The sequence below is a fragment of the Aulostomus chinensis genome, chromosome 11, assembly GCF_037954235.1.
Source record: "Aulostomus chinensis isolate RoL2024-O1b breed Wild chromosome 11, RoL_Achi_v1.0, whole genome shotgun sequence".
NCBI classification, from domain to species: domain Eukaryota; kingdom Metazoa; phylum Chordata; class Actinopteri; order Syngnathiformes; family Aulostomidae; genus Aulostomus; species Aulostomus chinensis.
Genome location: NC_141330.1, coordinates 9,962,442 through 9,985,403, shown reverse-complemented (window position 1 = coordinate 9,985,403; position 22,962 = coordinate 9,962,442). Strand labels below are relative to the sequence as shown.

Sequence of the window (22,962 nt, the reverse complement as noted above, 5' to 3'; positions counted from 1 at the left end):
CGTAATCAGGACAATACTTTTCTTTTTTCCATAATTTCTTATGGTGCCCCTGATGTTTGAATTACATTTATTGACAATACATGTGGTAAATCATGAGCATTTTATCAGTCAGTGGTGTTATTGGACCTTACAGTTCAAGTTATCTACAGTTTTGTCAGACAAAGCTATGAAATGTCTTGACGACATGAGTCTTCATATGTAGACAGTGAATAATGGGCATTGTTTCATTGATATACAGATTTTTTTTTACAGAGGAATAAACATGAAATTAAAATGAGACTGATTAGTATTAAAAAAAAAAGCTGCACCATGGTATGTCTTTATAAGTCACATTGCACCTTAGCCTTTTGGTCAAGAATCTGTGTATTTATTTTACATTTTAACTATAAAAACAATGACTTAAAATATCATCACTTCCACACATGGGAGTGCGTATCTCTGTTAACCTTAAAGAATAAAAGGTTAAATGAACTCGTGCTTTACTGTATACCTCTGTAAACCTATCTGTGTCCATATAAGGGATTCTATTATTCCACTTAACCATCATAAATACAACATTATGAGCATACATTTTTGATTTGAAAATCATGAGGATTTCTAAAAACTACAAACCATCAAAGAGCTCTTTATACATGCATTTGTAGTCAAGCGTATGGAAGCGAGGATAGATCTGTGCACAAGCTAGTCACTTTTTGGATTCAGTTATCATTATAAAATTGTTTGGGTGAATGGTATCCACTAATTCCACACAGACCCCAATTTTCACAATGTTACAAATTGTCAATATAACTATAATCATTGTAAATGGTCTGTGCAACATTTTACAAAATTTATTATTATCACAAAAGCAGAACAAGGGGCTGCATTACCAGAAGCATCAGAAACAACACACACTGTATTTCAGTGCAGATAATTCGCAAATAAGTTTTGTGCAACCCTCAATGGAATTGAGTAATGCAGCTGTAATGTTGTTATTACAAGTTAAGCACATTTCGAAAGGTGTCTTTGTTTAAATTAAAACTGTGTCTTGTGCATCCAAAAGTTAGCTAATGTGAAATATGTGTTTTCACTATGTACGATCCTACAAGAGTCTACAAGACCCTTTGTCATTTCACAACTATTTTCCTGTCCTCCTCAAGACCTCCCCAATCTGTTAATACTACATAAAAGACAGGAAAAGAGAACACGATATGATCCACAGATTACAATTCAGTTAGTGTTGAGGGAGTGAAAGTGAACCCAACATTCTGTTTAAGGTAAGTTTAAATTTCTGAGGGGCAGCACGGTGGTGCAGTGGTCAGCACTGTCACCTCACAGTAAGGTGACAGGTTCAAGTCCCGGCTCAGGCTCAGGATCTTTCTGTGTGGAGTCTGCATGTTCTCCCTGTTCCTGCGTGGGTTCTCTCTGGTACTCCAGCTTCCTCCCACAGTCCAAAGATATCACGAGGGGACGAGGCTGATTGATACTCTAAATTGACCGTAGGTGTGACTGTGAGTGTGAATGGTTGTCTGTCTCTATGTGTTGGCCCTATGATGGACTGGTGACCTGTCCAGGGTGAACCCCACCTCTCGCCTGAAGGCTGCTGGGATAGGCTCCACCCCCCACCCCCCGCAACCCTTAACAGGATAAGCAGTAGAAAATGGATGCATGGAAATTTTAGAGGATAAAATGAACTTACCAGAAAACCAAGCTCACTTATAAAATCTGATATAAATCTAAAAAATCAATGGAATGTAATATCTAACATAAACAGGCGTTGTGTTTGAATGCTACAATATTTTTAAAATTCACAAACATAAAGTTAAGTGACAGAAAGTGCTATGATTATAAATGATACAGGCTCTCTGGAAATTGAATGATTTCGAAAAGAAAAAAGACTGAACTTGACCATAGAATGCACCAAACCTGATCATACTCATAATCTGAGTCGAAAGAAAAAGAATATGCCACTGTAATCCAACTATAATCAGGGGTGTCACAGATTGTAAAATTAAAAGTCGGAATCACAATGATGAATGAAACCAATGTGTTTGTCTCTTCATGGCTGCAGCAGGCACTCCTACAGCTTCTGTTTAACTGGGAGGATTTGTTAAAGAAACTTGTGCAACTGTGCATCCTACTGATAGAAAATTTGGGATATAGGAAAAGTCTTTTTTGTAAAACAAAGGATTCGTATCATGGTAACGTGGTCATGTCCTGGGGAATTGAGAGGGCAAAATGATTCCTCATGTCTCTGGACATATTTATGCCTCAGAGTTGAGCGGCTCTGCTAACAACCCTCCCATTGTTTTTAAAAGACACTTCCTATTGAATGTGTCAGTGCCTGAACCTGTAGGAGATGGGCAGGAGCAGGTTGTTCTTCTTCAGGGCCTGCACCCTACTGAGAGTCTCCTCATCCAGCGCAGTGTAGCAACGGCGAGCATAGTCCAGCAGCTTCTCTTTGGATGGGTCAAACTCTCCCACCTCTGCCACCTTCTCTGGAGCAACTAGCAGCAGCTCAGCAATGGGTGTGGTGGATGCCACAGTGTTGCGGTCAACTCCATGGATTTGAAAGGCTTTAGACATATTTTTCAGGCGCTGATATGTGAGTAGGATCTTCTTGTAGCGAAAAAGCACTCCAGCGGCATCTTTTACTGAATGGAGAACAAGAAAATTAGCTATAGCACTTCAATCACATGAAATTTTTTGCAGCAGTTTCTTTCTTTTTTGTTTTTTTACCTCTTTGTCGCTCCCTAGGGGCTCTGAAGACCCTCCTTCTTTTTAACTGATGTCTGTTGCTGTTTATGGTATCGGGCATGACGTCCTCACTCGATATCAACTCCTCCTCCTCTATGTAACCGTCATGTTCCAGGTACTCGTCAGATTCTCCCAGGAGCGAAAGAGAATCTGTTAAAACAACGATAGCTTTAGCAAAACTCACCATAAGTAATTCACAGAAAATTAGACATGTCTTGTACCTCCCAAGCATCAAAAAAATGAGATGAATTTGTATTACCTGGACCCACATTGCTGTGCCCACTCATTTCACTCATTGCTGATCGCACAGCGCTGTTACTGTTGCCACTGCTGCTACTGGCTGTTGTGCTGGGAACATTATGGCTGTGGCCTTGCAGGAGGGCCTGGGACTGTGGCGAAGTGAACAGAGCATTCATAGAGGCAAGCTGATTAGTTAGTGGGTTGGAGACATGGTTTTTGGAAGGCACCATAGTTGGAGGACCAGGTCTTCGTTGGATGAACTGACGTGAGGGGAAATGCTGGGAGTCTGTCTTCTGTTGCTCTGTAAGAAGAATGCAGCGATAAATGACAATCCGTGTTCGATACGTGGAAATTCAGATACTTTAATTAAAAGCTTAATTTAGCGGTAAGCGCTCAAATATTTATGTCTTAACTACCAGGACGCTCTTCCTCTCGTCTCCCTCTCCAGTTAAATCGTCTTGACTCATAACCTACAGGGAAATAAATGTAGAGCTTTTAGAATTAGTTTTCATCCTTAGCAACCTCTAGCATAAAATCTTTCATTCTAATCAAACTCTTGTGGATAGGGATTTCAGCCTTTACCATTACTGTACTGGCTCTGGCTCTGATCTTGTCCCTGGGTTTTTGTGGAAAAGATGAAGCGGTCCAGCTGGCAACGGAGGAAATCCCTCTCCTCTTCCAGGTCCTCAATTCTTTTCTGCATCCAAGAGTTTTTCTCCAGAGAGATTTGCAGCTGGGTTCGCAGGTTGGTGATCACCATATATGAATTATTGACTGGTGATGGGCCAGCAGATGGCGGTGACTCTGAGGAGGTCAGACAGGGTAGTTAGAGAAATCATTGATATTGCTTGTGGAGAACTATTTGCAAAGGGATTATACAGAAAATATTATTTTGTAATATATTTGGGATTACCATCAAAATTTTGATCACTTTGGTTGAAAAATCCTTGTTGCTCAAAGTTGCTCTCTTCGTAGGGGATTGCAATTTCATAAGCATCTTCATTTTTTGGAGCTAAACAGGAGACAATGCAAAGATGGTAGCAGTGAATTGCAATGCCACGTCTTAAGGGAAGAAAAGATGTTCTTTTCATAACCTTACTCTGCAGGTGGAGGGAGCCTGAGTGGCTCTTAGATGTGGAGGGAGCATCAGATCTGTTTCCGTCCTCCATCTCAAGACACAGAATAGAATTGATTAGTTAATGACTTTTAAGAAATATTACAGGCCTGAACGAGCTGTCATTTTCTTAAACGTGCTGGACAGAAGACGTATTCGACACAAATATTATGTTTACATGAAAATTTGAAAGGCACAGCTCATTGGGAAGCTTCCATAACGAGGGATGTCGTAATTTATGTAAGCTTCTTTGGCAGCCAGCAAACCAAAGCTTAATTTTCACCTTGATGGTTCCGCACGTATAAACTGAAACATTTAAAATGGACGTGCTATTCAAATATGAGTTTGTTATGGTCTGCTAATGTGCTCCCCTTATGGAAACGACTTATCGTTAGCTTGGTATAACGTTAGCAAGAATGTAGGTTAGCTGTGAATATAAAATCACAATCCCATCCTTTCTCTGCACTTCAGTGTTTCGTTCCGACTTTTAAACATTGCTATTATCCCGTCTTACAAATATATTGTGCAGATATTAGTACATACCACTTTACGTTTGTAATAACTTAATCGCACACATGTAATAAGACGTTATTACTCTGTCATATCTCCATTTCACGGGTTCTTCCGCTAGCTAACAAGCTAACAATAACAATTATAGCTCTTTTATTTTTTCAGCATAGGCCTGCGTCATTTCCGGATGGCATGACATTAATAAGGTAATGCTGGCAGTATTCAGAGCCTTATTTAACTTCATACACTTTTTTTTAAGAGTATTTTACAAATTGATATTTTTTAGTAATGGCTTTGTGAATGAATTAGATCATGAAAACAGATAATATCCTGAATATATAATGATTCAAACAATTATCAGCATTAATATCCAACAGAGGTTTGCCGTCTGGACATGTGCAAAGAGGAAATACAACATGAGCGACATTTGGCGGGGGGGGGGGGGGGGGCTAGCGAGAGGCAGCTGCAGGACAGGTAAGGCAGGTGACGAGGTGTCAAGTTTCAGTGTTGATTCGAGAGTCGAAGCGGAAGGATTCAGTTCGCACAATACTCACCAGGCTATCTCAATTTAAATAGTGGACATTTAATGGTTAAATAATCAACAAATCTGCTAACTTGAAGGTAAGTGTGTCATGAGCTTTTTCCCAAAAAGGTATTTGATAAGGAGACTGTGCTGCGAGGACAACACAGGTGTGGCACCTGTTAACTACATGTCAAGGAAAACCAAATCCAGCATTGTAACCTCTTAGATTTACAAGCTGCTGTGTAATCTTTACTGTTACATATGAGTGTGCCTCAGGTTAAGAGGAACATATCTTATCATTTGTTGACAGAATGTAAAATTATATTCAGTCAGAGGCAAAAAAGAAGAAGTGAGCTGTACTAAAGGCAGGCTGTACCACACTTTCTAAATCTTCCCTGTGTCTTTCTGTGCAGCCATGGCACCCAAGTATGAAGGTTTGTCCCACTGCAAGCTGGCCCTGGCATTAGCTGTTCTGATGGACCTTTTGGGTGTGATATCCCTGCTGCTAGGGGTCTTTGCTCCACTGGAGATCCAAGGACGAGACTTCGGTGATCTGCTGGTATACACTGGAGCTCTTCTTGTGCTACTATCCCTGGCAGGCTGGGTCATGTGGTACAGTGGCAACATTGAGGGTCTGACTTCCAGAAAGGAGTTAGGGGGTACTATGGGTGGGGCTGTGGATAGACTCGCGCGGTCCCTGAGCCGCAGGATACGGCTCCCCAGGACTCACAGCAGCCCAACATAGGAAGAGGAGCCCACAGATACCAAAGACTGAGATGGTTGATACATAAACAAGAATCCCACTTCCAAGTAAAAGTGCCTGAAGCAAAGGAGTGTCTGTTATCCACCTGACAAACACCGTCAGTTTATATCTCCATAAAGTAAACAGGGCAGATTTGCATCATCTCTCCTGAAACTGTACGTGGACTATACTCATGACTGTAATGTAACATGCACTCCCGTGCATTCCAATATATGGAGACTAAATAGATGAATCAGAAATATTACATCGCTCCGTAAGCACAACCTGTCCTGACCTGTGATGCTGCTGCCACACATTAAAGCAACACACTTGAAAACGGAAGTCGCTACACCATCATACATGATCATTAAGACATTTTAATGACAATCACATTTGATCACTCATGTCGTCATTGTCTTTGTAAGAGCAAGGAGCGCGACCGGCATTTAAAAACTGCATAGGCCAAAGCATGTATTTACCCAGTTTTACAGAAAATACTGAAATTGAAATAAAACATAGATCAATTAAAACAATCAAGCAAAGGCAAATAAATATTTTTTTCAGGCAAGTGCTGCAATTGCTCATTTAGATAATGCAGAAGTGATATATATATTTTCTATACAGGAACACTTTTAAAGTGTGCACGCAATTGGAATTGCACCTCATGAGACCTTTCCACATTGCTGGATTTGTAATTACAAGAAAATCTAACAATGCACAACAGAAGGAAATACAGACACAAAACTAACAAAGGAGTTATCATACATCTCATAGCAGAAACGAGAGATAAAAATTGATTGTCTTTATACCAGAAGAGCAACCCTTGTTCCAATTCACAGTCAACAAAAAATGTTTATATATATATATATATATATATATGTTTATATATATATATATATATACACACATATATATATATATATATGTTTATATATATATATATACACACACACACACACACACACACACACACACACACACACACACACACACACACACACACACAGCCTCTTAAAGAGTAGCTACATTATAAAGTTAAACCTAAAAATTTATGACCGATATTCTCTTGATACTGTGCAAGTAGCAATGAAGATCTGTGAGTATGTCAGTGAGCACTGCTTGCGCAGAGGTAAACATGTCTATGAAGAACGAGATCTTTCCAGCTGTGACCTACTGACACAACAACCCGCAGGACAATAGCAATAATAAGGCAACATTATTAGAGGATCACTTTTGAATGCATTCAGTCCAAAGACAGAAGAAAATGTGAGATCTTTGTATCATATGTTGAATATCTTCAATAGGAAACTTTATTGAGAAGTTGGTTGAAGGCACCATTTCCAATGATGTCTCAGCAGTCTCTGTCTGTTGCATTGCTATTTTTATTCCAGAGGCATTTCCAGGAGATGAACAGTTTCAGAGGGCAGGGCTGGGCATGGGAGGGCTGGGATTCTGCCATACTATAATGTGACTGCGTTCAGACCGCTGCGGAGTAGCTTGAGACAACTCAACCGAACCGTCACTTGCATCATCTCCTGGGGAGGAAGGTTGATTGGTTAGGTAATAAGCAAGCCCAAATTAAAAGCACATAAACATTTTTGGGGTACAGATGAAAACGTTAATTCAAACCAGAGGACGGGTGTCAAAATCAGACTCAAATATTTTGAGTCCTTCAGCTCACCGATACGGAAGTTGATGTAGCCCTCTCCTCCACTGAGGATGAGCTGAGAGGTAGTAACAGCACTGCCAGGGGAGGTGATCAAACAACCTGACAAAAAGATTGTCACAAGGTCACAAAAAGGACCAATAAAAGCATGCAAATCCCCCTGATGCAAGAAATGAAGATCATTACCAGGTGCAGCTATGATGAATCTGACAGCTTGTCTGTGTCCATGGTAACACAGCTGGGCTGACGCAATGGAGCAATAGGGGATGGAAACCGCTTCCGATGCTGTGCCGTCAACATCATTAATACAAGACACTTTGAACAATATAAGAGTACTTGTAGCCTATTCAACACTCACTTATAGATAATGGGATAGAGAAGATGGCTCCGCCCCCTGTGCCCACCCACATACGGCCAGAGATGACTGTGAGAGACGAGATCTGGAGAGGTGAGAGGGTCAGGAACCCTTGGCCTGCAGAGACGGAGAGAGATGGGAAAGAGCTAAAACTCAAACCTTACCTTCCACAACAAACGAAAACTTAAATCTTTATTTTGATAAATCATAAAAGAGGACTGATAGAGCATGATCATGAAAAAGCTAGAAAATCACATTTATTTCTTTATATGTAAACATGTTTCAGGGAATGTATGGTTATAAATGAACTTCTTCAAAAAGTCATGGATGTTTATGGGTGAAAAGCATTTGACAGCTGTATAAAACCTGAATACATGCTGCAACTTATGATATTTCTTTGTGTTTAAAAAAAAAAAAAAAAACACAACTACAACATTAATCACCTAATGTTTTGGTGGCCAGGGGAGTAAAATCAATCTCCTGTAGCGGCCGTCCGGTGCACCAGTCAAACAGCCTGAGGACTGGGTCCAGGCGGCAGGATGTCCAAACACCACTGCCTCCAGCACAAAGGAAACGAACCTGCTGCTCACTGCGCTCAGAGACTAAAATCACTTGCTGTAAAGATAAATAATGCTGGTGAATTATCAGAGGTTAACACACATATGACATCAAAGGTGTCTCTTTTGTTTCTTACCTCAACTTTCTTGGTCTTAATGTCAACCACGTGGACTTTGTTCCAGTATCCCACCCACAAGCGGCCATCTTTAGCAAGGCAGCAGCGGATCGGCTGCAGAGGGTCTGATCCAAGTGACATCAGTGTGTGGGACTGAAGATTCCAGGCACCTGTCAATCACAGCACATCTTATTATGTGCTACATGGCAAATGGAGAAATCAATTAACATTAAGACAGAACTATAAGAGGCCATTACCTGAACTGCTTGAAAAGAAAGCTAAAGTCCCATCACCTAAACCAGCTATGACTTGACCCTGAGAATACCTGTGAATTTGAGTTAATACCAACTAGCTTCAGTTCAAACATAGAAAAACATGACAACAACTTAATGTCACAATTTATGTCATACTTAAATACAAATGAACAAATGGGTGCAACTCAGGACTCACGTGAGTGAATGAACACTTTCTGAGAGGGAAACTGACTGCAGACAGCGCCTCCTGCCAGCAGAGGCTGAATGTACAAGTATACTGTAAAAGAGACAGTAGGGAAGTGTTTTATCACACATGTTTTACTCAAAGACACTTTAATTTATTTGAGAGAGCTGCTGACTCAGCAGAGAGTACCTTCCTTCCTGAGTCCCTATCCACACAGTTCCTGAGGAGTCACCTGACATAACAAAAACAGACAAAGCTGCATTGACTCTTCTATGTTTCCGGTGAAATGTCAGAATGGTACAAGTTGTGTGTGTGGGAGGCTGCTGCAGCACTGACCTACTGGGGGGACAGCACAGATACAGAGGGCAGGAGCTGTGGGAGGAAGGCTGAACTGATCCAGGACTGTGTTGGACCGTGCGGGATCAATGACTGTGATGTCACTGCTGGAGGCGGGGCCAGAAACTACCCATACCGAACACTGGCAGAGAGGGATTGCGTTTGGAAAGATGACATGAAACAACTTGTCCCTAGACGCGTTAGTCATAATGGGTGCTTTGTTCACGATTCAGCAGCTAAACCAGGATAATAACGGACTTACTGTGGCCTCCCCGGAGACCTCAGGTGTGACTGCAGCTGCACAGTTCAGCTGAAATAGATGGTAGACATGTTTCAGTGTTCCAGAGGTACTATTTAAACTCTTCTAGGATGTTATCCAAAAGGAACAATGTTTACCTTGGCAGTGGAGTCTCTGTGGTCCAACAGCCTGAGCTGCATTAGAACGGGAACATCTTTAGGCTCTGGGACAGGTTCCTGAGACTCCTACAATTATATCATTGAACCACCAGGATATGGTTAGGATGGCGAAAATGTGCAAATGTATGTTAAACTATCTGGTCTAGTTTTGTAGTGAATAAAAGCTGAATTCATTTCCCATTTTGATGCATATCTTCTACCTTTGTGTTTGCCAGTGGCGTGCTCCATCCATGGATCTGCCGTTTTCCAAGTGCTCCCCAAATGTGAGAACGAATTTCTCTGTAGACCTCCCTCCTCCTGACACGAGGCGACGGAGCAGCTGGAGAAGCAGATCTGGAGAGACAGAGAGAGCGATTTATTTTCATATCAATTTTAAATGTATTTCATTCAGTTTCAGTTATTTACACAGATAGAGGAAGAGCAAGACAATCTTACTCGGCCTGAGTTTGACTGACGGTATGTAGCTGTGGGGACCCCAGAGGAGAGCGAGTGAGTGACGGAGACGTTGGCAGAGCGAAAGCAGGAGGCAGCAGTAAGGGCTGCTTGGTCAGGCCGAAAAACCGGTTGAACCTGTAATAAAGGAAACATTCTGAATATTTTATAACAACCACAAAACACGACTATAAAATTATAATACCACATTATCTTGACCACCAAACCTGTTAAATACTGTCAAGAGGCTGTTAAGAGAGGACTTTGGTATTGCTCAGCTGACATTGTTTACTCATTGAAACATAGCTACCCTTCTCACAGTGCTCAACTCGCTTCACATCCATGTCAAGCAGTCTTGTAACAACTTTAGAAGTTGCAAATGCACATATTTAAGTAAAGCTTTAAAAAGTAAATCCTGAACAGCAATTATTTTGTGACTATTTTAGAAAACAAGCTACAGAGCAGAAGAATTGGAAGAAGTAGGAGAAGCATTCCCAGAAGCTTTGCAATTGATATTTTTGTGTGTTTATTGGCGATAGGTGACAAGAGAAGATCAAGATAGCAGAGCTTCAAACAAATTTCAGCCTTCCCTTTTGTTTTAGCACAGGGTAATATTATCTACGTTATTGGGTTATAACTGCATTCCTGAGGCAGTTTTATGTCTTTGGCCTGAACACAGCAGCAGGGCTCAGAGAACAACCATACACCAGTGAGATCTCGAGTGTTAGGACATCTAAACTGTCTTTACTTTATCAATGAGAGCAGGTGTATGAAGTGTAATGTCAGCTGAACCTTTAAGAACACTTACTTTTTCCAGACTCCTGAGCTTCTATCTGCAGACAATCGCTCTTCCTTTGTTGCTCTATAAAAATGTAAAAAAAAAAAAAAAAAAAAGTATATTAAAAAAATAACCCACTATGTCAGTTAGAATTAAACCAAATCATAATCTCTCCCTTTCAAAAGATTTGAAAGGTTTGTTGATGTAGTAGCAGAGTCACCTGAGCGTCTGGCTGCGTCTCATCGCCTCCTGCAGCTCAAACAGACGCTGCTTATATTGGTTCTTCTCCATCACCACACGAGCCATTTCAGAACGGGAGAAGTGGCGCATGGAGGTGGGTAGAGAAGCCTGAACAGAAAGAGTTAATGTCATTTAATGGAGAACTTGCACGAGTTTTGTGTATCATAATTGACATGAAGTATTCACTGGATTTCAAAAACATTTGCCTGCTGTAGTATTTCTGATTAACTAAACTTTAAAACATAATAGTAGCTGAGTTTCCATCACATACTAAATACAGTGTACATTTTGAAAAATCATATTAAAAAAGGCATAAACAACATTTTAGGGGGGGGGGAACATCCTGGATTTCCTAAGTTTGACTCACGGGATGTTTTTGCATTGATTCTCCTGATAGATAATACATGCAGAGATTTTACTCAGAGCTAGGGGTGATTTAACGCTGAGCAATATTTTAATGTGAGGACAAAAATATCCTGAAAATTAATGAATGATGTGCACAACAGCTGTCACTCTAGATAGTCCTTGAGTAATGAACTGATCGGGATCCCGACTAATTCACATGGTTTAATAAGAGCTGGGTGGACTGAATGATGAAAGTTGTGTGGCTCTGTAAGACGTCAGCAGACAGACAGAGAGAGGGAGCACTCGTCATCGTGGACTGATTCCTAATGTTTGCCTGACAGCAGCAGATGGAGGTGCACTGATAATTTTACGTAAATTTTGTTCAAGTATGACAGATTTAAATATAAAGCCAACTGCTGTCTACTGACATCAGGATCCTCAGATTGGCATGCCTCCACTTCTTCCCGAAGTCTATGAAACAGTGCACAGAAATGATCAAATTTAATAGCTGGTAAAAGAACTGCAAGACATTTTGACAAAAATAATTATCAAAACACTATTAAAACAATGAAAACATTTCATTGACCTTTTAATTTCCTCTTCCTTCTCCTTCATACGGCCCTCTAGCCGAAAAACCGTTTCCTGGAGTGAGGTCACTTCCAGGTTGAGAGCAGAACGATCATCCGTCAGTTCTACGACCCGAGATAATAAAGCCTTACGGGCAGCTTCTACCAGCTCACTGAAACACAGATATCAAAGATTCAGGGTTAGAAAAAAAAAAAAAGTTATTTCCAACAAATTAGTGAGTATAAAATCCACGTCCTACGATTAATTTGTGTCTGAATCACTGGAGCCCAGACAAATGGAGAACGCTGAAATGATCACGATGAACAAGCAAAGAGAAGGCCAGAAAAATTAGGACTCACTGGTTGACTTTCAGTTCCTCATACTGAGAAAGAATCTCCTCAAACTGGTCTGTACTGCCTGGAAAGAGAAAGTATTACAATACAAGATCACATCGACTTTAATCTGAGGGGAGGATGGGTCTAATGGTTGCTGCGTTTGTGTTCACATGGGTACAGCAGGATGGTTAAAACTGTCATGAGAGCTTGAACAAAGAGAGCCTCTTCAACTCACGGGAGCAGGAAATACACTCGCTTGTCTGACACCTCTGAGAGCAACATAAACAGATCAGATGAAAAAAAATGAAACTTTTTAAACTGGCGAGTGAATGTAAATCTGGAAATACACACTTCATGGTAGCAGCCAATACAGAGTAAGCACCCTATCCGATAGCAATGATTTATTGATGTTGTCTGCCTCCCTGTGTGGAAGATCTTTCTTTTATGTGTTAGGCACCATCAGGTTTGTCTTAAACATAGCTTAAGAACAAAATATATTAAACAATGTGTAAACAATGTGCTCTTTCTTTTTTTCCCTGCTCCTCTTGCATACTCTGCTCATGTGAGATGTTCGTACCAGATGGGTGAATGAGTATCTGGAACTTATCTTGCCAGATAAGTTTTAATGCTCCAAAATCTGTGAGCCTCACATTTGTGTACGGAGGCAGTATGACAGACAAAGCAGCCATTGTCTCAGAGATACACAGATATCTGCCTCTCATGATGAATCCACAACATTTTTCAGTGTAGGTTCAAAATCGACTAATGCAACAATACACATTCCTGGGCCTTATTGTGCCCCCTGATCAAACGCCTGGTTAACATAAAGGAAAAGCAACCATTCTCTATGGATGTGTGTTTTTCATGCGGTTACCTCTGATGCTGGCCCCTCGGTCTACACTCTCCACGTAGTCCCGACTCAGCTCTGACAGTTCAGAGAACACAGAGTCGGTGTTGCGTAGTTCCCACTCCATGCTATCATCTTCCTCCACCTCATCCTCCTCCTCCCTCTGGCCCTTCTCGTGCATCTTTTCTTTCTTCTCCTCCTCTAACTTAGGCTCCTTCCCCACCTCCTTCTCCGCCACCTCCCTCAACTCATCCTCCAAGCTGGTCTCCAAGTCGTCCCCCGGAGCATCTTCCGTGTTAGCTCTGACCGGGGTGCTAACGATGATCATGATGATGAAGGTAAAAGAGAATAAAAAATACAAATAAATAATCACTGCCTGACACAAACGGAGTCAGTCATGGTTTCCGACTGTTACCTTGCATCCATGCAGCCATTAAACTGTTCCAGCTCAGGAGTGGAGCTGATGATGTCACTGACCAACTGATATGAGCTTGACTTCCCAACAATGTCAATCGCCTTTTCCTCCCTGGTAACAAGATCGTCTAAACACGGGGGACCAGAGTTTGAATGTGGTCTTTGAAGGATCTGTTTAAATGAGAGACACCAAATATTACTCAAAAACTTGGGTTAAAGTTCAGATATATTAAGTGTGTGTCTGCTCACCTGTTCTGACAAGACCTGGTTGGATGGAAACTCTTGGGGACGTATGTGATTCCTAAATGTGCGACAGATGCACGTGAGCACACAGTATCGGTTTGTGCTTATTTCAAACGTTTAGCAGCTTCTTTCTGCAACATTTATCATTTTCTGTCGATTGTGAGACAAATTTTACTTTCACACCCCGAGTAATGAGCAAGTCCTTTCAAAAACACCCAATTAAACAAAAAAAGCTGGTCTAACTGTATTTATATGTTGTCAGTAATGAAAACTAACTGGGGCTGCAGCTACAGATTAAACCCATCATCAATCAATCAATCTGACGGTTGTTTTTAAGATTAATCAAACGTCAAGGAAATAGAAAATGCCAGAAAAATTAAAGTTGTGTTCAAATAGCTTTTTTTTGTTTATCCAACTGTTCTAAAACCGAAGACTTTATTTTCTGTCACATACACAACAAACAAGAAGCATAAATCCAGATTTTTCAAGAGTCTGGAACAGGCAAATATTCGTCATTTTTGCTTGAAAACTGACTCAGTGAGGCAGTTAGTGATGAATTTTCTTTCATTCTGCCTATCAACTACTTGTTGCTACTCTGTTAGTCTCTTTGTCAATATCTTTAAAAAGTCCTATTCTGACTGTTGTAGTCAGCCATAAGTGTGCTGGTTGCTGCTCACAAATCTTTTAAAAAGTCTTCAGATGAAAAAGGGCCGCTGGACACTGCATTTTTTTTCCACTATTTGCTCAAACAGAAGTAAGCTGAGTGTTTGTTAGGGACTACTTCCAGACACGGCTGTGGTGGGATGGGGACTATTTGTAATAGATGGAAAGAGGTGGTGCTTCTTTTTTGGTTTTGGTCTTTTAATGGGATCTGTTTGTTTTCACCACACATATCCTTTAACAGATATAAAAACAACAAATGTGTCTGAATGTTGTACAGTTATTGACAATTGCGGTGTGTTTAAAAGCTAAATTTGTTGTTTCAACATTCACAAACGGCACAATCGTCATTGGTATCGTGATAACTGGAGATAATGTTGTGTTGATGTTTTGCGTAGACCTGATTTTGTTGTGCGCTGCATCACGCAGGGCTTAAATACTGTGTATAATTCATGTTAAACTCACAAGAATTGAGTTTACGAAAACAATTTAAAAGATGAAAAAAAGAAGCAATAATTACAAACAACCTCAGAGGTGAATCTCTTTCAGAATCCTTCCTCTTTTCCAGCAGTTCCCGATACGTGTGAGCCAACTGGAGGAGAGAAGGCCAGGACAAGTTGGAAGAAAAATACTGACAAAAACAGACGCAAAATATGGCGTCACGGGGTATTTAAGACGTGTCTGTGTGTGGATAAAACAGCACACACACACACACACACACACACACACACACACACACAGAGGTTTAGACTCGACAGAAGTGTCTGACCTTGTTGTGAGTGTGTCTCAGTGTGCTCAGTTCTCTACTCAGGTTTGACTTCTGCTCCTCCAAGGCCACCACTGCAAGGAAGCAAAAGTGTCTTCAGCTGTTATTGCCACTCTCTGGTAATAAATGAATCTGACCGAGTATAATTGAAAACTTTATAGACTGCGGCTCCGCTTCAACACAGTCCAATATGATATGAAGAGAAGCAAGCAATATTATTTATGTAGCACTTTTCCCGCACAATGGCAATTCAAAGTGCTTCACATAGAAATTCATAATGGAACAGAGCATAAAAAGATTAAGAAATATCACATAAAAAAACAGTAAAAATCCATTAAAAAGTTACAGTGCATTTAGGATTCATAGCGCAATTGTTAGCAATTACATGCAAAAGTGAACATAACAGTCTTAAGCTCGCTGTTGTTTGTCTCATTTTTTTTCTAGAAGTTTATTCCAACTATATGTAGCATGAGAAGTGAACGAAGCTTCACCGTGCTGTGTTTTGGTTCTAGGTTGAATTCTAAGAGGTCTAGCGGGCTGATCGAATGGATCAAGACAGAGATGAGCTCAGGCCTTGAACCATGAAATGATTTAAACACCAGTATCAGGTCTCTGTGACTCTGAGGACTGGAGTGATATGTTCAGCTCTCTTGGTCCTTGTTGGTATTCTAGCTGCAGCCTTTTTGACTGAGCTGCATCTACCCCAGTGCCCCAGGGATTTTTGTTTTTTTTGGGGGGGGGGTTGGAGAAAAGACTCCGGCAGTAGACTAATCTACTGGAAATGAAAGCATGAAATTGTTTTTTTCTAGATCGTGTTTGGACATGTATCCTGGAATTTTGCTATATATTTATTGGAGATGATAATATTGAAAGATGAATGGAGAAAAAGAGCAGTTGATAAAAATCAACATGACTAATACACCATTTGTCACAGTCAGTAGCGAAATACTCACGTTGATCCGCTTGCTCTCTCGCTTTCTTCTCTAAGTCTCTCTGTCTGCGTTCTCGCTCCTTTTCCCTCCCTCTCATGGCTCTCCTCTCCTGCTCCATTTGATCATCCAGCTCCAGGTACCTCTGGAGGAAACAAAGAGATCAGCGTCAAAACACACTTTAAACATGCGGCGTAATTCATGCAAAACACACTGTGTCATTGCTTGTCTTTTTTTTTCCCAAACAATTTCACACCTCTTGAGTTTCTTTCCTCAGGGCTTTTTCAGCTTGGTATCTGTCCAGCAGCCCTTCTCGATCACTTTTCTCTCTCTCCGCTTCCTCCTCCCGGTCTCTCAACTGGGCTTTACAGCTGGCCAGCCCCTCAAGGACCCACACAAATATGGGCACCAACGACTCCACCACACCCTCACCATGGGTCTCAATAACTGTCTGTGATAGGGCGGAGCAATCATTGGAAACAAAATAATTAAAAACTACCATAATGTTCAAGAAAACTGATGTAAATTGAAAGAAATCAGGGTTCATGTTACCTGTAGTTCTGAATAGAGTTTTCCTGCTTCTTCACTCACAATATTGGGATCCAGCTCCACCTCGCCGGTCCCACACAGAACTCTGTCACTGTACTCCATCGCCCAATTACTGTTTTGTTTCCACACCCAAAGAAACTGACTTTACAACTCCATTAATCAGTTTAGTGACAAAGGGTGCAACTGACTATAATTCCCCACGACTAATATTTCTAGTTTATCGAGGTTTCTAACTTTTCTGCTCACACCAGCACCACCCATCTTCCCCGAATTCATGCTCCGTCTGGACCTGACAGGGGAAGCATCCTCTAGAGTTAACAGTCTCTCTCCTGTATTGCTCCTCTGATGTCACGGGTGTTTTGACCTAAAAGAGGGAGAAAAAAAAGATAGGATAAAGAAAATGTGATAATATCTGATGGCATAAATGCTTCATGCAATACGATAACTTCCAACTGCAACCTAATAGGTGGAACGTGGTCATGTGGTTTACTGCAATTACGATCTGTGACTAATATGGTTTCTTTAACAGCAAATAAAAACAAAGAAACCGTTGAGCAAGGATGAAATTTACATCCTAATGGTTGTAAGTCAGAGGTGTGCACTGAAGAGATATTCAAGATCAACAATTTGTTGATCGAAATGGTAATTATGCTAAAATAGTGTGTCACTGAATACAACATTGGTTACACTCCTTTTTGTAGCGTGGAGCAACACTTTTACAGATCCAAACACTTTGATGGCAAGCATGAAAGACAAGAGAAGTATTCTGCATTGCATGAATCTTTTTTTTCTTTTCTTTCTTTTTTATTGCAAATGTTCCAAGCAATCTCTCTATTCTAGATTTCATGGTATTTCTTGTCTTTCGGGATGGTAAAGAATAAATGGCTATTTGTCACCTTCACACGTTTGTGACATTTCCCACTACTTCTAAACGTTTAAAAAAAATTTTTTTTTAAAAAAGCCCCAAAAATCATTGCTTTTTAGATCAACAAACGATGAAAATTGTAACATATAACGTCATAAAAATGATGTAATTTCTGATTGTACCAATCAAAGGTGTTTTCCTTGGAGAAAAGCAGCCTGGATTATCTCTACAGCACCACAATATTCGTTTTGAATGGGATTTTGACACATTTTGCCTTCAGCAAATATCGCCTCTCCTGCATTTTAACGGCAAACAGACCAGCAGTGGAAATCGTCACTAGCTGCTGCCTCAACACCAGTTTCTTTACATATGTAGGGAGAAAGTTGCATGGAATTTAAAAGTATACAAAGTTTACTAGCGAGCTCTAAAGCCTGGAGCTACATTAAGAGAAACACAAGTCACGCTTCTCTCATAAAGGAATATAACTTGGGAGACGAACCTACACCAAGCCACAAATAGCACAAACACAACGACTAGGCACAAACTCAGCGACAGGTTCAAATAACTTGTTTGGTGGTTTTACATGTTTGCTAGGACGAACACAAGAGTTAGAAGGACGCATTTGAATGGACGGGCTGTATAAATAAGTAATGTGACTGACAGTGGACACCTTGAGAGATATTTGGCAGCAAGTTGACAAAGTTGAGACTTTGCCAGAACCAGCCGAATCGTCGCGTTGTTCGTCTGCCGCTCAACAAACTCACCCTTCAGGCCAGAATCCTGGTTCCCTTCATTTCTCCTCTCCAGAAGACAGAAATTTCGCTTGTTTATTCTTCGGAGAATATGTCAATCAACAGCTACACATAAACGAGTTGGTAAAGAAAGGGGGTGTTGTTTGATTCCGATGCGTGCGGACGTGACTCCAATTAGCCAATCAGAACACGGGAGACGGCGACGGTAACCAATGGCGGTGGAGAGAAGGCGGGGCATGTACAGTTTTGTTTTCAGAAGGAGAAGAAAAGTTTCCTGAAACTTGAACGGTGACACGTGACCAAAGGAGTTTGCACTGGTCTGTCAGGTGACCTGAACTTTTCAAGTCTGATCGAAATACTTCAAATACCTCAAATACCTGAGTTACTTTATCGCGCGACTTTAAGCAATGGCAGTACTATCAACAATGTTCTCGTTCTGGGCGGGTCCATTGGCTGTTATTACCCAGGTGACAGGTAGAGTCAAAGAAGAGGCAGAGTCATTTGAACTTTGAATAATCGATAATAAAGAGCTTGCGCAGCTCGTGATTTACCATTTCACAAACTGTGACATCAACGACAATAATTTTAACTACCCGTTTATTTATTACATTATGCCGATGACCAGCACATGGAGGTACCTTCCATGTTCTTCCATCATCTACCTCCTCTTCTTTCTCCTTCTTGCTTTGTGTTTATTTGTTGATTTGAACCCAGAAGCATAACGACAATGGGGAGTATACACGTAAAAAAAAAGTTTAAAAGAAAGAAAAAAAAGAAAGAGAAGAAATTCCACATACCTCCGTCTTCCAGGCTGTTGTGGAAAATTACTAGTTTTACTCAAGTACGGTATGAAGTTATGTGTACTTCACATGTTACCCTGAAAAAAAATTCAAAAGTTTGCATAAATAATAGCTGCAAAATCTGACTGAGATGGGATACTACAGGAAGACCCAAACAGCAGCACTTCTTTAATGTTACTTAAGAACAATTTTGAAGGGAAACTTACTTTCACCAGCTTGCTATTTCTTTTTTCTGGGGATTTCCACTTTTACTTCAGTAAAGGAACTTCATGCTTCATCACACTGTCCTGTTTTACTGGTATAATGTTGTCAGATCACGTGACAAATGAAAATATCTAATTTGCAATTGATCTATTTGACATTTAAATTGTTCATCAATCCATCCATCCATCCTCTATGCTGTTTATCTATCAAGGGTTGGGGGGGGGGGGGGGTTGAACCTATCCCAGCCCTGAGAGGCGGAGTTCATTCTGGACGGGTTGCCAGTCCATCACAGGGCCATCAGGAGCAATTCGGAGCTAAGTATCTTGCTCAAGGACACTTCGACATGGTCACCGGGGGAATATAGGATCGAACCAGCGACCCTTCAGTTGCTAGATGGCCCCTCTACCTCTGAGCCATGCCACCCCCGTTTAAACTATACTTCTGTGAATCATGTTGTATTCTTATGATTCATTTCTTTGCAATAAATGTGCAAAATGTAAATTCATGTTTATAGGAAGTCAGACATTCATACAAATGAAGTTTATAATGCAATAGAAAGGAAATTGTGCTGCTGATGTCTTTGCTGTGGATAATTCTCAGATGTCAGACAGTTTTCATGAGAATTGTTTGTCTACATCACTTCAGTGACCCAAGATTGTTTCTGAAGAAATATTGAAGTTGAGTTTTTCAAAAATCATTTTGCAAATAATGCAACTAAATAAATGTTTGGCCGCATCCCACCAGAGGCGGGAGCTCGTTATACTGTGGGATTAAATGGGGAACCCCATCGTTTCACGTGGCTCTTTGAGTCTGGCGTTCAGGGTTCAGTCTAGCATGGGGTTGTTTTTCGGATCTGGCATTCAGGTGTGATGGTTAAAGCTCGTGCAACAGGATGAACATGAATAAATTTACATCCACTCTGTGTGCGTGTGTGTGTATGCGCGCATGCATTCATGCGTGACTTGTGTATTCTCTATTATTTGCATCCTCTTTGTGTATTCATCTCTTCGCTTACTTTAACTTTCTCTGTCACTCTCAGCACTACAGTTATTTACAAGGTTATTATCACATGATTATTAAACAGGTGATCATGCACTCATGTGTGAGCAGCACTGTAATGTTGCAGCAAGGCAATTTTAACTACTTCTTGTATAACAATGCTGTATAACAACGCAAGAAATCATACTCAACAAATTAAATCTTTCGTGATGCCCATTTTTATTGTTTGTCAATTCTTGGTCTTAACAGAAAAAGATATTGAAGTTCACAGTAGAAAAGTGCTTAACAAGATACGTTTCCTTCTGGTGTAGGGTACATGGAAAAGATTATGTTTTTATGGAAGTTTTCATCTCTACATGATTTAAACTGAAAGGTTTAGGAAGGAGACATTGACATCAGCTGGATTTACAGAAAATCAGCACACAGCAGGACAGACTTTCTCTGTTCCATTAAGAAATCAGTGCAGATTTTTCATAAATCTTCCCTGTATCTAAATTACACAGTGACTTTTTTAATTACTCTCCCACTCTCCTCTACAAGCACTTCTTTCCCATCTTCCCTCGCCTCTCGTCTCATCTCTTTCTTCTTCTTTGTCAGGAGGTAAAACGCCACCACGCTGCCCACCACCATCAAACTGATGGTGAGGATAATCAACCCTAGTCCCAGTAAGAGAGAGGTTCCTCTTCTAGACTGGTGAAATTGGTCCCATAGTCCCAAGGCTACACAGCTGACCCCGCTGATAGTTCCCCAAAATCCAAAAGCCAGCATACATGACCTACAGGACAGTTCAGTACCGCCGGTAACCATGGTGATGCCTGCCACTGAGACAAGCCCTCCAGGTAAGGTGACTGTCTCAGTTTTAGGGTCATAGGTGACAGTGGAAGCGGGTGCCGATAGAGCTGACGGGTCAAGGCTTTCCATGTTGGTTTTCTTGGGTTTTTTTTAATTCTTGTTGTGATGACAAAGAAATGATTTTGTTATACAACTTCTTGATTTTTCCTGCGATGTGAAAGAGATTCCTGATTAACACTCAGACACCCAAATCTCTCATGCAACACTGTTGATAATCTGTACTGTCTTGTGACAACACTCTGTTTAAGTTGAGCGTTCAAGCGGATAAGCAGGTATGAAACAAGGAACTTCTATTTTACACAACGTTACTACCAATTCATCATCATCCTTAACTTCATCCTTTATAGCTTTGATTCGCAAAAACCCAAATGAATACACAACAGAATGGTCTTTAGTTACTTAAGATATTAATAATAAATAATCAAGAAAATTAAACTTAACCTAAGCTTCTTCAATCAATCAGTAATGTAGAGAAACAAAACTGCTCGAGCTCATAATCCTTTCTTCAGATGGTTTAGTAGCACAATCAGAATGCTATATTATACTGATATATACATTTTTTTTAAATAAAAAGTTTAGCATTACTTACCTCTTTGCAGAATAAGGAGCTCAGATGTTTTGGGGAAAAAAATATTTTATTTCAAGTGGAAGTTTTTGAATGTAGAGAATCTTTATTTTCAGATATGTGATCTCAGTGAAAGCCTGCATGTGTTCCGAAATTTCTCCAGACAATGGGTGTAGAAACGGGAGCAGGGGGGGCTAAATAGCTGCCACCTTATCAAATACGTCACAAGTGGAGGCCTCACAAGATGGCGGACACAGTTGTCAAGATTGTAGTCATTGCTTGTTTGTTCCTCTCTTTCCTTGTGTCCAGAAGGAAGCTCTCATCTGTCATTAAGCATCGTTATAACCCATTAACAGATATTTATCTAGCAGCAACTCCCTTCCTCCCTGCCTCTCGCTCTCAGTCTTGAGATTTAAGTTGTGCCCCCCGAGGTATTGTTTGAGCTGTGGAATGAGTTTTGTTTTTAAACACATTTTTTCACTCAGTGTTCCCATTTCTCATGCTGCTCTTAGCGAGATGCATTTTATTACTTCTTAAACTTTTGGACCTGAAGAGCACTAATGAAACTTTTGGCTGTCTTCAGGCAATGTTGTCCTAACTGCATATTTACAAAACCGTTGCGGGATATTGTCAGATTTCCGCTTCCGGACTCACGGAGTAACAAGCTCCGACAAACTTCAGCTGCTAACAAATGCTTTGATTCAGAAATCTCTCAGAGAGCATCAAGAATGAACGAAGCGGCCCGCACGTCTCGATGCTGAGTCGTGCAGATTTGCAGCATTTGCGACGCCGCTGACGTGGAGCTGCCTCCCAGGTCAACGGTGGAACACCTCAGTGACACTTTTAGTCAGCTAATTGGCTAAAATACTACCCAGCCAACTGGGACAGTGCCATCCATGAGTCACTGGCCTATTTCAGATATTTATAGATGCAGTGACTTCGACTGTTGACAAACTTTGGACTGTTCGTAGTAAACAGTGTCTTTCAATTTGCAATGTGTGTCACTTAATTAGCAAGATATGTATTGCATAACCATTCATAGCTACAGCCAAAGAAGTTTTTTTTTTTCA

General features: G+C 40.7%; 4 protein-coding genes across 7 annotated transcripts; 1 reads left to right on the top strand and 3 right to left on the bottom strand.

The window, feature by feature from the left end:
• Positions 1 to 52: 52 nt before the first annotated feature.
• On the bottom strand, positions 53 to 4,754 carry ccdc106a (coiled-coil domain containing 106a). Of its 3 annotated transcripts, none has more exons than XM_086217164.1 (8): positions 4,634 to 4,754; positions 4,076 to 4,145; positions 3,890 to 3,988; positions 3,559 to 3,780; positions 3,393 to 3,446; positions 2,996 to 3,277; positions 2,719 to 2,886; positions 53 to 2,633 (listed from the first exon to the last, which is right to left on the bottom strand). In XM_086217164.1, exons 2-8 carry the CDS (start codon positions 4,143 to 4,145, stop codon positions 2,317 to 2,319), a joined length of 1,212 nt encoding a protein of 403 aa, XP_086073290.1. In that variant the 5' UTR covers positions 4,634 to 4,754; the 3' UTR covers positions 53 to 2,316. The 3 variants fall into 3 exon arrangements, with proteins under 3 accessions (XP_086073290.1, XP_086073291.1, XP_086073292.1); XM_086217165.1 differs by having other exon boundaries at positions 4,686 to 4,732; XM_086217166.1 differs by lacking the exon at positions 4,634 to 4,754 and adding an exon at positions 4,269 to 4,304.
• A 357-nt stretch (positions 4,755 to 5,111) lies between these two features.
• Positions 5,112 to 6,773, top strand: LOC147253222 (transmembrane protein 238-like). Its single transcript, XM_086218284.1, has 2 exons — positions 5,112 to 5,221; positions 5,537 to 6,773. The coding sequence occupies exon 2, from the start codon at positions 5,539 to 5,541 to the stop codon at positions 5,866 to 5,868; it is 330 nt and encodes a 109-aa protein (XP_086074410.1). The 5' UTR covers positions 5,112 to 5,221; positions 5,537 to 5,538; the 3' UTR covers positions 5,869 to 6,773.
• On the bottom strand, positions 6,248 to 18,623 carry LOC147253221 (C-Jun-amino-terminal kinase-interacting protein 4). 2 transcript variants are annotated; one of them, XM_086218282.1, is made up of 28 exons: positions 18,485 to 18,623; positions 16,859 to 17,219; positions 16,563 to 16,757; positions 16,331 to 16,451; positions 15,381 to 15,451; positions 15,136 to 15,203; positions 13,958 to 14,009; positions 13,710 to 13,879; positions 13,322 to 13,608; positions 12,472 to 12,529; positions 12,132 to 12,284; positions 11,974 to 12,016; positions 11,181 to 11,308; positions 10,991 to 11,044; positions 10,186 to 10,320; positions 9,951 to 10,083; positions 9,730 to 9,816; positions 9,596 to 9,643; positions 9,334 to 9,475; positions 9,187 to 9,229; positions 9,010 to 9,090; positions 8,817 to 8,884; positions 8,581 to 8,729; positions 8,330 to 8,501; positions 7,890 to 8,003; positions 7,718 to 7,816; positions 7,547 to 7,633; positions 6,248 to 7,400 (listed from the first exon to the last, which is right to left on the bottom strand). In XM_086218282.1, the coding sequence occupies exons 2-28, from the start codon at positions 16,955 to 16,957 to the stop codon at positions 7,282 to 7,284; spliced, it is 2,976 nt and encodes a 991-aa protein (XP_086074408.1). In that variant the 5' UTR covers positions 16,958 to 17,219; positions 18,485 to 18,623; the 3' UTR covers positions 6,248 to 7,281. The 2 variants fall into 2 exon arrangements, with proteins under 2 accessions (XP_086074408.1, XP_086074409.1); XM_086218283.1 differs by having other exon boundaries at positions 6,249 to 7,400; positions 15,139 to 15,203.
• Positions 18,624 to 20,682: 2,059 nt separating this feature from the next.
• On the bottom strand, positions 20,683 to 22,053 carry LOC147253220 (uncharacterized). Its single transcript, XM_086217163.1, has 2 exons — positions 21,917 to 22,053; positions 20,683 to 21,474 (listed from the first exon to the last, which is right to left on the bottom strand). The coding sequence occupies exon 2, from the start codon at positions 21,394 to 21,396 to the stop codon at positions 20,971 to 20,973; it is 426 nt and encodes a 141-aa protein (XP_086073289.1). The 5' UTR covers positions 21,397 to 21,474; positions 21,917 to 22,053; the 3' UTR covers positions 20,683 to 20,970.
• Positions 22,054 to 22,962: the final 909 nt, after the last annotated feature.

Coding starts and splice junctions, on each gene's coding strand:
- ccdc106a (XM_086217164.1), bottom strand. CDS start 4,145: ATGGAGGACGGAAACAGATCTGATGCTCCCTCCACATCTAAGAGCCAC. Junction 3,447..3,558: donor CCAGAGCCAGTACAGTAATG/GTAAAGGCTGAA, acceptor ATTTCCCTGTAG/GTTATGAGTCAAGACGATTT. Junction 3,278..3,392: donor ACGAGAGGAAGAGCGTCCTG/GTAGTTAAGACA, acceptor TTCTTCTTACAG/AGCAACAGAAGACAGACTCC.
- LOC147253220 (XM_086217163.1), bottom strand. CDS start 21,396: ATGGAAAGCCTTGACCCGTCAGCTCTATCGGCACCCGCTTCCACTGTC.
- LOC147253222 (XM_086218284.1), top strand. CDS start 5,539: ATGGCACCCAAGTATGAAGGTTTGTCCCACTGCAAGCTGGCCCTGGCA.
- LOC147253221 (XM_086218282.1), bottom strand. CDS start 16,957: ATGGAGTACAGTGACAGAGTTCTGTGTGGGACCGGCGAGGTGGAGCTG. Junction 10,321..10,990: donor AGCTCAGGAGTCTGGAAAAA/GTAAGTGTTCTT, acceptor CCTTTATTACAG/GTTCAACCGGTTTTTCGGCC. Junction 9,817..9,950: donor CGCCACTGGCAAACACAAAG/GTAGAAGATATG, acceptor ATATAATTGTAG/GAGTCTCAGGAACCTGTCCC.